The 12,132-nt window shown below is 40.6% G+C and overlaps 1 protein-coding gene and 1 long non-coding RNA gene across 4 annotated transcripts in view; one reads left to right on the top strand and one right to left on the bottom strand.

The window, feature by feature from the left end:
- Positions 1-12,132, bottom strand: part of LOC142020229 (uncharacterized) — a 91,719-nt gene that overhangs the window by 20,129 nt on the left and 59,458 nt on the right. The gene's annotated exons all lie outside the window — the stretch shown is intronic.
- NRK (Nik related kinase) overlaps positions 1-12,132 on the top strand; it is a 137,357-nt gene that overhangs the window by 79,041 nt on the left and 46,184 nt on the right. For 2 of the 3 annotated variants that reach the window (XM_075007905.1, XM_075007907.1), the window contains 4 exons: positions 3,072-3,224; positions 9,143-9,262; positions 10,661-10,728; positions 11,737-11,852. In XM_075007905.1, coding sequence (XP_074864006.1) covers positions 3,072-3,224; positions 9,143-9,262; positions 10,661-10,728; positions 11,737-11,852 — 457 coding nt within the window. The remainder of the gene's footprint in view (positions 1-3,071; positions 3,225-9,142; positions 9,263-10,660; positions 10,729-11,736; positions 11,853-12,132) is intronic. The other variant, XM_075007906.1, reaches the window with a different exon arrangement.

Genomic DNA, 12,132 nt, shown 5'->3' with positions numbered 1-12,132 from the left:
AGAGAGAGAGAGAGAGAGAGAGAGAGAGAGAGAGAGAGAGTGTGTGTGTGTGTGTGTGTGTGTGTAAGGAAAGCAGAACATTGCTGATAAGCATTCTTACTCCAGTATCTGAGCAATATTATCTGTGTATGAGCTCTAGGTTAAGGGCATGTCTACACAAAGTTATTCCAGAATAATTTATTCTGGAGTTATTATTCCAAAATAAGCTATTTCGAAATAATGAGTCTACACTACAGGGAAGACCCAGAATAAGCAAAACTTATTCTGCAGTAGTGTGTCTACACACAACAGAGTGCATTTTGAATCCAAAATGCTTTGTCTACACAGCAGAATTATTTTGGAATAAACTATTCCGGAAGAGCTTATTTCAAAATAGCTCCTATTCACTGTCTACACAGTCCTGATTCCAAAATATCTATTTCAAAATAAATGCTGCTATTTTGAATTTATTGTAGACACTCACAAAGTTATTTTGGAATAGCAGCTGTTATTCTGAAATATCTTTGCTGTGTAGACATACCCTTGGTGGTCTGCAAACATTCACAAGGTGGAATTTTCTGTTGATTTAAATAAGTATTTTACTAGAATGTTGGAATGATAAATTTTCATACTGCAGAAATGCCATCAAGCAATGATATGAAACCAGTTTAGGGAAATAAAAGACTTAAACATGTTCCAGTAGCTTTCTTTGAAAACAGAATGATTACTTCCATTTGAAGGACAGGTTACTAACAAAAACAAATGATTTATCTTCAAGAGGTTGATTGTATTAAGCAAGTAAATAATTAGTGAAATCTGAATTAGCTCTTTTGGAAGTTAGTGTTTGTTTTGAAAACCTATCCAAGGCTGTGTCAGCCGGTTGGGCCCACCAAGAGAGAAGCCAGCTATTTACTAATACATACCTACAAGAGTCCATAAAAATCTTGTGCCTTTGCTAAACTTTCTGGGAGGTGAGAGAGGAAACGCAGTTCTGTGAGTCTATTGAACTTTCTGCTTGTGATCGCCCAGGGCAAAATGCACAGTGAAATGTCAGCTCAAATATTCATCTGCTTTTGGCATGTGTCCCATGAGTGACCTCCTTTGTACTAGAATAAAACATATTGTAGAACTTAGTTCATGTGGTTAATGTTAAATTTTAAGATAACTGTTGAATCCTGACACGAACAGCTGTATATATCTAGATTCATCTGAAAATATGCAGCACTGATGGGGGAAAAGATAAGGGAAACCAGATACATACACTGCTAACTGTCTCTTGAGTTCACAGTGCCATACTGCAGCCATTTGTGGTCTGTGTTTGACAATAGATTATATTCTTAATCATGTTTGTACATGTTTGTTTTTCTCAAAGCTTGTTGGAAGAGAATTGCAGGGTCTGCCAGCTAAATAAAAATCGGTGGAGCTGGTAAAATATTTTGTTGTCGAAGTTTGGAAAGAAAAAGGTTAGCTGCTTTGGAGTTCAACTCTGTCAGCGTTTTAAAAAATTCAAAATATTTTGACCATCTCCAAAAAGTAGGCCTTGTTGAAATTATCCAAGTGTTATTGATCTTTCTCATGCTTTAGTAATCCAAAGAGCTGCTAACTTCTGAACTACAAAGTCAAGGATGCTGCTGAGAGTTTACTCCCTCATCCAGAGCCTTCTCTGTGGACATCTAATTTGTTAGGTTCATTAGTGCTTTTAGGAGACTTAGTTAAATGGCTGTTGACATACACATGCTCAAGCCTCACTGTCTCCACAGCTTTGAGAGAACTAAAAATTTGTTCTTCATGACCACAGAAGCTACTCTTGAGAACTCATTAGCTTAGCTGTTAAAAGGGATGACTGTGTTAGAATCAGCTGAAAGTCCTGGCTAAATTCTCATTCCAAGCTTGGCAAAAGCACTTTAATGTTTTTATTTTTCCTTGCTTGTAGCTAGAGGGAGAGGGGACTTGGCTTTTTTATGGATAGCTGGTACAAAGGATGAAGAGCGACCTACCAACTCTAACGGGGCATGCTATTGATGTCAATGGGACAAAATTTCACCCCATGTTTGGTTTTGATGTAATTTGGAAGTGCGTTTCCCAATACAAATCTGTGAGACTAGTGGGAATCATTTTCCATCACAAGTCATCAGCAGGCTCCTTGAATTTTTTTAGAACAATATTAATGAAATTACTGTTGCTGTTCTCAATGCAGGCATACACAGACAGATTCAGTGATAGGTGCAGTAAGATACCTTGCAGATATATAAAATAAAAGTCTTAACACAGATAGCTAGGGATGATATAGCATTAATCTCTGGGTTGCTCTGTGAAACTGTTTCTATACTGCTGAATCAGAGGGGGTTTACCCTAAAGAACAGTTTACTTGTATTAAGTACAATCAGATAGTGCTTTAGGGTCAGAACTGTGGGAGAGCAATTTTTGTAGTGAGCAGGGCCTTTGGAAATGAAAGGTTCTATGTCGAGTTTAGGACATTTTTGTCTGTCAGTTTACATGGTGTGGTTAACATTCCAAACTATATAAAATGTTAGAAAACATTTTAAAGCAGAAAACCATGTGGAGTAAAGTCTTTTTTATTGGATTAGGTGACTATGCACCCAAACGGGTGCAGCAGATTACATGTTACAGCAACCAAAGAACGGGTGCAGCAGATTACATGTTACAGCAACCAAATCAAAAAAAACCTGGAGGAGGCAATTCAGTGTACATTTTAAACTTCTGTTGAATGGCCCATGGAAATGTCCCCTCCTCGTATGAGATCCCAACTAATAACACATTGGGTGGCATGAAAGAAAACAAATTGCAATCCAAGCATCTACCAGAGGAGGCTTTTACTTGGCAGTGCGATGCGGCAGTCAGTTTTGAGGAAGATTGGAAGCTTAATGCAAAAGGTGAAGCTCAAATTAGGGAGAATGTATATGTACTGATCCTGCACTCGGCACCATGAGTAGAGCATACACCCACACAGCGTGCTATCAAAGTCAAAGAGGCTCTTCCCAGACATCAGAGTGCACACACAGGGATCTGCTGGCAGGGCAAAGGCTGGAGTCTAGAGTGCATCTGATTTTTTTTTTTTTCCCCGTTTTCAGGCTGGGGACAGAAAGAAGAAAAAAGAAGGGATGAAGCTTCCTCTCCACTGGGCACCAGACACTGACCATGAAGCCACACCACATACCAGACTAGGCTCTGGCAGTAGCTCTAGTCCTTGCACCCCTGCTTTGCAGAGAGCAGTGCTCGCTCAGGTAGAGGATCGTTATTCCATGTGCAGTATGCAAAATATGGGCTGAAATCACGGCTTACCTTATGTCAATGGCAGTCTCTGCTGAAGAGTTAAAAAAGGCCTGTCTTCCTCTTTCTCTTCTACCTCCGGCACACCTAAGGATGATGGCAATCTAGCCCTAAGACTTTGTTGATATCATCATTTCCTCTGAATTATAAATAGGGTTATATGCAGGCATTGCAGTTTAGGGCTAGAGAACAGCTGTTTTCAGATATGTTGCTGCCTGATTGCACTGAGATCTCTGATGTCAGTCTTACACGTATCACAAAAAGCCTGAACCAAATGTGCCGTTTTATTTCCTACGGAAAGATTCGGTTCTGTATTATTAATAGAGCACCAGAGAGGTACATGACACTACAGAACAAGTAGAAAGGGCAAGGGAGTCTCTGAAGACCTTACACGCTGGTGAGATTCTTGCCCTTCTTGAGAAATATTCTGAAAGCACCCAGGGTTGGAATGAAGAATAGTTATCAGTGCAGAGTCAGATTTTACTGCCATGCAGTGTCTGGAAGATCTGTGGAGTTCCTCTTACTGAGTTTCCTCTGTGTTCTTCTGTTGTTGACCAAAGGCTTGTCTCACCGTGGAATAAGTAGGAGATTTGACCTAGAAGCTTTATAAATTGTTTTCAAAACTCCAAGGGGTCACCTGGGCACTAGGTACCTGCACTGAGACCTTACACCTTCACACTTAGAGGATAGTATAGGTCCATTAACTGGGACTCTGTACTTACCTGTAGGTTTTTCCCAGGCCATCTGTTCTAAACATAACTTCCCAAAGCAGCTGCATTTTTCAGTACTGCGAACGATTTCACAGTTTGCAGAATCGCTTTTTGACCAGCCTAACTCTGGAAGCCGTCTCCCATATCTCTTGCTTCCGTTGTGCTTGCTGTCACCTGCCATTCCTGCTTCAAGCCCCAGCTTTCCCAAACGAATGCCACCTCCTGTGGAGAGGCATTGGGTGTATGCACACACACACACACGTGTGTGTGTGTGTGTGTGTGTGTGTGTGTGTGAGAGAGAGAGAGAGAGAGAGAGAGAGAGAGAGAGAGCTTTTCTGGAAATGGGAGACTGAGTTAGGCACAGTTTACCCGGGTTGTACTCCACACACTACTTCACTTTGTTTGTCCAGGAACCATTGCTGAGCCTGTAACTCTTTCATGGTGTTTTCAATATTATTCTTTGTATGTTCCTATGACACCCCATCCATATGGCTATATTTTTACTACTGTCCTGACAGCTTTTGCCCCATGCGCCTTTGTGACGAACATAAAAAGTTGCTCAAATCTCTGATGTTAGACCCCAATTAATAATGTAACAGTGCTAAAACTGCAGATTGGCAGATTCCTCTATCAAAGGCACAAATTATAGGTACATGGGGTTTTCAAAAGCATGTTTGGTAACATGTTGCATTAGAATCCTTCCCTTGAAATTGCCTCAACAAAAACTTCTAGTTTTGTAGTTAGTCTTGAGAAGAAAATGAAAGCTTTAAGTTTTCATTCTTTTTGTGAATCCGATGAATGTACACACTGTAACTCAACCTTTGGGGTAAGTTGGGATGAAGCAATGGTTTTATTTCTGTCATTCTTGCCACGTGTGGTTGTGGTGGCCAAATGGCGACAAGACCAGTCAGCCATCTTCAGCATACAAGTTTCAGAGACCTATACTGGCAAAACTCATACCCTGTTTCTACACGTGCCCCTCTTTCAAAAGGGGCATGTTAATGAGCGGGTTCAGAAGATGCTAATGAGATGCTGCAATGAATATGCAGTGCCTCATTAGCATAATGGCAGATGCAGCGATTCGAAAGTGCGGCTTTTCGAATCGCGCGCCACCCAAGGAGACGGGACCCTCCAAAAGGAACCCCCCCAGTTTTCAAAAGCCCTTCTTCCTATCGCCCGCCCATTAACATGCCCCTTTCGAAAGGAAAGGGCACGTGTAGACCCAGCCTTAGAGAGCACGGAGCTTGTTTGTTGAAAGATCCGACTATTGACTTAAAACTAAACTATAAAACTGATGTGAAAAGTGAATTAAGCCCAGATGTATGGGTGATAGTAGTACTATCCAAGCTCTGACAAGTCAGAAATAAAGGTGCTGTGTTTTCGTTCAGCACACAAGTAATTTTTAAAACAATTAGGTTAGACCCTGTAGGATGAAGTGACTCTGTGAGATCAAGTTTGCTGAACCTATCTCCGAATGCTCAAAGAAGAAATCTCTTCTCGGTCAGTAAGATGTGAAGAGTCTGATTTGCAAGTGGCTTGCACCTTGTGCAGCCACGTGCACAATGTGAGTGCAAAACATTACCAGCTCTTACTGGTTGCATTTTTTAAAAGCTCTGCAATCACTTTGCACGTGATAGGTGCAAAGCTGTGGTGAATCAAGCCCCCTGTTAACCATGATAACCCAGAATGCATCACTTGATGGCATCTTTTGAACTTCATGATGTCTGAGTTATTTTTAAGAAGTCACATATTTCCCCTCTCACTGTCTCCCACAGTTAATGGGAGAATTTAGCACACAAATATTTGATTAACTCCGTTTCTATTGGTTTTGTGGTTTATCCTTAAGGATTTGTTGGACGTATAGTCTCAGTTGTATGCATTAAAATTTATAGAACACTATTAATGTCCCACTTTTTTTTACATTAGAACCAGACAACTGGCTATTTTATATATAAATGTGTATGTATATGTATGTGCATCATTAATTGTGCATTAAATTATTAATTGGTTCAAGGGCAGCAACAAAGGAACCAGTAATTTAGGGGAAAAAACCCTCTTCTTTTATCCGTTCATATGACATGTGGACAGTACCCAGGATTGCATGTGGATATATGCCAAAATGTCATCAGTGCTGCCCCACAAAGCAATCCAATCTGTCTTGTACTTCCTCTCTGGAATCTTTTTTTTTTTTTTCCAAAACAAATGTGGCTCTGCTACTGTGTGTGTTATGTCTCGTTTGGTCATAATTCACACCCAGAAAAAGCCCACATCCTCACCTCAGGCAGGATTCATTCTTTGGTCCCAGTGCATCTTTTGGAAACCTAAAGGCAAACATTAGGAGCTAGGTGTGGGTTTCATGCCCTCACTTTTGCTCATAATAAAAACACCATGAAGCTGAGCTTTATTGAAATCAAAATCATCAACAGAGCTTTTCCCCATAAAAACAATTCCTTGGGACAAATGCAAGGAGATGAATTATTAGCTATAGAGCATAGGGTGACACGCAGCTTTATACAGAAAGCCAACTGGCACAAGCCTGACTTAAGCTCTGTTAGCTCCTGATTTGCAGAAGATGTTACAGGATGATGGATTCTATGTTCTCTGCTACTTTTGCATTTATAGGTAGTAATTCTGGCTCTAACAAAGTCAATGTCAATACTCCCATAGACTTCAATGGAGCCCGGGTGTCATTCATTGATCAGAAGTGGGACCTGAATGGACCTTGGGTTGGCTATTTGCAGTGGGGCACTTTCATCCTCAGAGCACGTGCTTTGGATTGTCCAGTCTTTGGGGCCCTGATTCAGCAAAGCAGTTAGCCATGCACATAATGTGAAGCCTGTGAATAATCCCCTTGCTGTCAGCAGAACTACTCAGATGCTTAAATTTAGGCACGTGCGTAAGTGCTTTGTTGCATTAGAGAGTCAGCCTAACATATCCTCCAAAACCTGAGAGAAAGCACCTTGAATCTCTAACCAAATGAAATAGCTAAGACTCTCTCCAGCATCTGTTTTTCCTTTCCTGACGTGGGAAGTTTAAACTGGCATTTGCTTATTTCCCTATCCTCTTACACTTTGTTCCGTTCCATATTTGTTAAGGAATCTTAATGAGGACTCGTTGGTCCCATATAATAATTAGCCAGGCTGGGTTATAGACTTCAGAATCAGAATATGTTATGTTACTGAAATGCTGTGCCCAGTTCTTAGTTGTTTTTTACTTCCATTTTAATATAAATTACAATATTGCTCCTTGAACATTCTGGAAATATTAAGTAAATAATAATCTCTGTTTATAATATCTTGCTATGGAGCATTTTAAAAAACTTTACATGCTTCAGTTAATCGACTACCACTATAGGTTGAACCTCTCTAATCTAGAACTCTTTCATCTGGCAAACACCATAATCTGGCATGATTTTAGTTAGCTGGACAACGACTTATCATGAGTATGACCAAGTTGCCTGTGGTCCCATAAAGTTTGTTTATAACCACCAGTCCTGGCTCTCAGTGTTCTCTGCTGTTATTTAGCTGTAATTTACCCAGAAATGTCTTCGTAGAGACCAGTGAGCAGTGGAAGTGTTGGTAATGTGCTCAAAATATTGACCTCCTGTGGTCCAGCAAATTCTCTTGTCCGGCACCGGTCGGGTCCTGAGGGTGCCGGACAAGAGAGGTTCAACCTATCTGAGGTTTTGTAAAAAAAACTTGTAAAGAATGTTCACTCATCAGTGAGCTGCAACTACATCAAGAATGAATCACAGCAGATGCGTAACTAAGCATAGCAGCCCACTAAAGCAATTTGAGGCAAGAAGTTCCCACTGAATGCACGGAGGGATTTTAAGCAGACAGCATATAATTTGGTTAGGACACAGGTGTAGTACCTTTATTCTCATTAGAAAAATTGTAATGGTATCTCTAAGGGCCACCAGTGATCCTGGTTGTATGTTGCATTTGAAAGGAGGTACCTTGAAAAAGAGACAGCAAGGTGTTAGTTAGCATACTTGGGCATTGCTTCACTCCTGATTCAGAGGGAAGATTGTCAGCTAATGAATAACTAATACCACTACCTGATTGGATAGGATAACAGCATGAGAGAATATAGTTGCAGGTCTCTCTCTGATATTGCCAGCAATGCCAAATGGATTGCTACACAGAAATTGCTCTGGATGGACTCCACTCAAGCAACATCATTTCTATATATTCTCCCTTATTCTGTTCTTGAATCTGAGATGTTTGCTCTTTTCAGAGACAATCCTCACTTTTTCAGTTGACTCTTTTGGTTTCTTTCACTCCCACAGATGAGCCTGCTTACACTGTGCAGAACTAGATTACTAAGATTTTTTTTATAGAATTCTAAAAGGTTGTTGGGTTTTTTTTTTTTTTTTGCTTAGCCAGAAGCCCCAAGTTAGCAAGTTCTAGGTATTTGGTTCTTTTGAAAACTTGAGTTTTTTCAGTGTTCCTGTATTTAGAATGAAAAATGTGTGGGAGAATATTTTTCTCCCAGTTCAGTCCAGCTGCTGCTGAAATACAACAATCTGTTTTTATTAGGGTGCTTTTATAAACACATTGGCCCAAATTGGCACCTCTTCAGCCGATTACACCTGAGCTTTGGTGATCTTTTAGTTTCAGATCTGATTCATGACTTAGTCTCATCTTTAGTTCATAAAGCTCATGGGGAAAACTGTTGGTTACATCTTTGATAAACATATTTGCAGTACTTGCCTCTGAAAATAGGGGTGCTTGACTGCTTTATATGCAACATGCATATTTGAAATGAATTTTTGCCTGAAATATTCATTTTGGAATCACTCTGATTTGCAGCATATGTTGTACACCATCCATTAAACAGTTGGCTATGTATCACTGATGAACTATTTGCTTCCTATGTTTTTTTAAGGGATCTCTATGAAGTATAAGAAATTTTATTGGTAACATATTTGATACCCATTCTCCTGAAATCTTCGTATCCCAAACCCTGAATATAAATAATTTCTTTTACAGTGGTGCAAATAAAGAAGACTGTATTCATGTGCTAATGGCCCTTATTTACTGCTCTAGATTGGCTTGGCCAAATACTGGGCTATGCCAATAAAACGCTGGTGGTAGTGTTTGTAGAACTCTTCTACTGGCTGGGGTAATGTGTTTGACATAAACTTCCTTTGTTCAAAGGGTGAAAACCTCCGGATCAGTAGAGACATATACCACAGCAGTTCATTGTCAGACATGGTGGGAACACCAATGAGCCCAGGACAGGATGACGTATTCTGGAGTGAAGAGCAGCCTCCGAAGGTACTGGAAATGGAAGGGGGTCTACATTTGAGTTTGTCATTCATTATTAGTGGTGTCTAATTCAACTCCATTGACTTCAGTGGAGTTCATTCCATTGACTGTCTTCACTGAGCACTGAGTAAGGTCCTTAACTCCCATCCACAGTACCAGGAACTTATACATATGCCTTGATACCTCTCTGATGGGCACATGGCTGCTCAGGAAGAGAATTAGATTCCGGCTGATTTTATTTTTCCATCTCACTATCCATTTCTTAATCTACTGGTTAATCACAATTGAGAACAATGGCTATTGTAGATTAAACCCAGCACATTGATGAAGGAGTTGTGTGTGAAATCTTGGCAAAACTCCCATTGTCTTCAGTGGAGCCAGGATTTCACCTTCTAATTCTGTCACTCCCATCTCTTCACTGCATCTTTACAAATGTGTAAGAATAGACCAATAGGGTGTTAGTAATCACCCAGGAACTCCAAGCTGGTTATGTGGCTGAAGAGATCTTGTTCATCTAGAAAGGATAATGCTGTAAAAACTGCTGTATGGATTTGAGCAAATAAAATAATATCTAATCTATGTATGTCAGTACATGTAGTATACGTGTGTAGTCTTCATAGATCGGGGTCAGCAACCCCCCAGTATGGGTGTCAAGAGTGGCGTATGAGCTGATTTTCATCAGCACGTGAGCCAGGAGCTCAGCCCTACCCTTCCTCCCTCACACTGCTGGGAACTTGCTTAAAGCCATCCCGCCTGTGGATTAATAAAAGGCCAGCTAATGCTACCAACCACCACCTAAACAGTAAAGCTCTGCATCCTAATTTAATGAAGCTGCTGTAAGCAGGACTATTAGTGACTTTTGAAAGTATCATCAGCACTGGGACTGTTCATAGTGGTCAGAAGATCAAATTTCAGCACTCTTCCTCAGAAAGGTTGTTGAGCCCTGGTGTAGATACTTAATTAGACCAACTATTTGGTTTCTTCCCATTCTTTGGCCAGCTGTGAAGAATCTAGTTACACTGCAGAGCTAGATTATTAGTTCAGCTAATTCAAAGGATGTTTTGTTTTTGGTATTTTTTAAAGCAAAACCCCTAAGGACAAGTGCTGGATATTTGCCTCCTGAGTAGGTGTTAGGTAGCAATCCAAGGTAGTTCACCTTGTAGGTGGGTAGTCCCAGGACTGGGAAAACGTTTTCATAACCAGAACTGCATTTCTCCCCATACGCTCCAAAAACTGTTCCAGCAATAAGGTAGTTTTCAATAAAAAGACATATTGCTATAAGCTCCCATTGGAGCATTTTTCGTTTGTGTTTTAATTGGTCTTGTGTTTATGCTGGGCGTACACTGGGATTGTTAACTAAATCTATAGTTTGAGTAGTGAACTGAAACATATGATTAAATCTTTAAGGTTCCAGAAAGAACAACCTCTAAATTTTACAACAGGGATCATCTTGGCCATCAAAGATGTCCTTCAAGGTAAGCCCCTCTATGTTTTGTGCTTAAACGAATGTTGATTTACTATCAACAGGAAAACTGAAGCCAGCTCATTAACATCAAAGCCATAACTTCAGGAGCTCCACTGTCAGTGTCAGTTCATACTTCATTTAATGGCAGTTAACCATTATTCCCTCTTTTGAGCCAACTTACCCACAAAATACCCAGCCAAATTTTCTGACCTTGAACCTTTAAAGAAACTTTTGAACTGTCCACAAGCTTCTTCTCTTAACAGTTTACCTGTCTGATATTGAATCCAGGTAAAACCCTCTCGTGGCTCCATTTCTCTTTTGCATCAGCATAATTTTCATCTTGTCCTATTATCAGCCCCTAACTGCACTGATAATATGTAAGGGTCTGAACCTGCAAATTCTTAGGCAGGACAGTGCTGACTGCTGTGAGTTACTCTTATATGGTCCAGTGGTTTGAGCACAATGATTACAACTCAGGGGAGCTGATTCTTCGTTGCCCTCCAAATAAAGGCATCATTCATACCACCGCAAAAGTGGGTATCAAACTTTTCTGGGCTGCTTTGCCAGCACTCGTCTGCACTAGGGTAAATGACTGCATGAAGAGCAGACTAATGGAGAATCGGACCCAGGGGTATCACACTGTGGGTCGGGGGTACAGATTGGTGGGTATGGGCACTGATGCTCCTAGTTTCTGTCCCTGGCTGTGTGTATGCAGTTTAGCAGTGTCTTGTGCTGACTAAACGCACTCTCTTTAAACGTTACAGACTGCAATGCAGAAAGGAGACTGGGCTAGTAGTTAGATCAGTGTTTGGAGTCAAAAGTTCCACAGTCTTCACTTTGACCTTGGGCAAGTCCCTTTATCTTTCTGTCTATGCAGTTCTCTGTTGGCAAAGGCAGGTAGTAATATCTACCTCCCAGCATGTCTTCTGAGGCTGGATTCTGTAACATCTGTAAGTGGTTTGAGGTGTAGGAACAGAAATGCAAAATATTCTGATAAGACTTTTGTCTTTGTGTTTAGTAACGTGCATCAGCCATCCCCAGGGGTACAAGCTCTGAAACTAAGCAGCAGCAGCAGCTCTCCAGGCAGCAGACAGTGGGAGATGGGATCTCAGCTCAGCAAAAGAGCAACCTCAGGTGATTCTTAGGTCAATGGTTTATCAGTTAAAATGTGTAACATTCCTGGGCCTTAGGATAGGGTATGTGTAGAGTCCCAGATGTCAAAATCTTGCATACACATTTATATTTGTGTTTACTGCATGTGTTTGAGTGATGCGATTTTGATTGCTTTCTATGTTGTGCAGTCTGGGTTCCAAGCACAGAGTTAAAATAGAAACAGTCCCTTTTTTGAGTGCAAAACTGACTGTTCCCAGATGGAAAATGTAATAAATTGTGTCAATTAGGAGCTGGAAAACAA

The sequence above is a fragment of the Carettochelys insculpta genome, chromosome 13 (genome assembly GCF_033958435.1).
Source record: "Carettochelys insculpta isolate YL-2023 chromosome 13, ASM3395843v1, whole genome shotgun sequence".
NCBI classification, from domain to species: Eukaryota; Metazoa; Chordata; order Testudines; family Carettochelyidae; genus Carettochelys; species Carettochelys insculpta.
The sequence above is the reverse complement of the archived record's forward strand: the minus strand, read 5'-3'. Positions and strand labels throughout refer to the sequence as shown.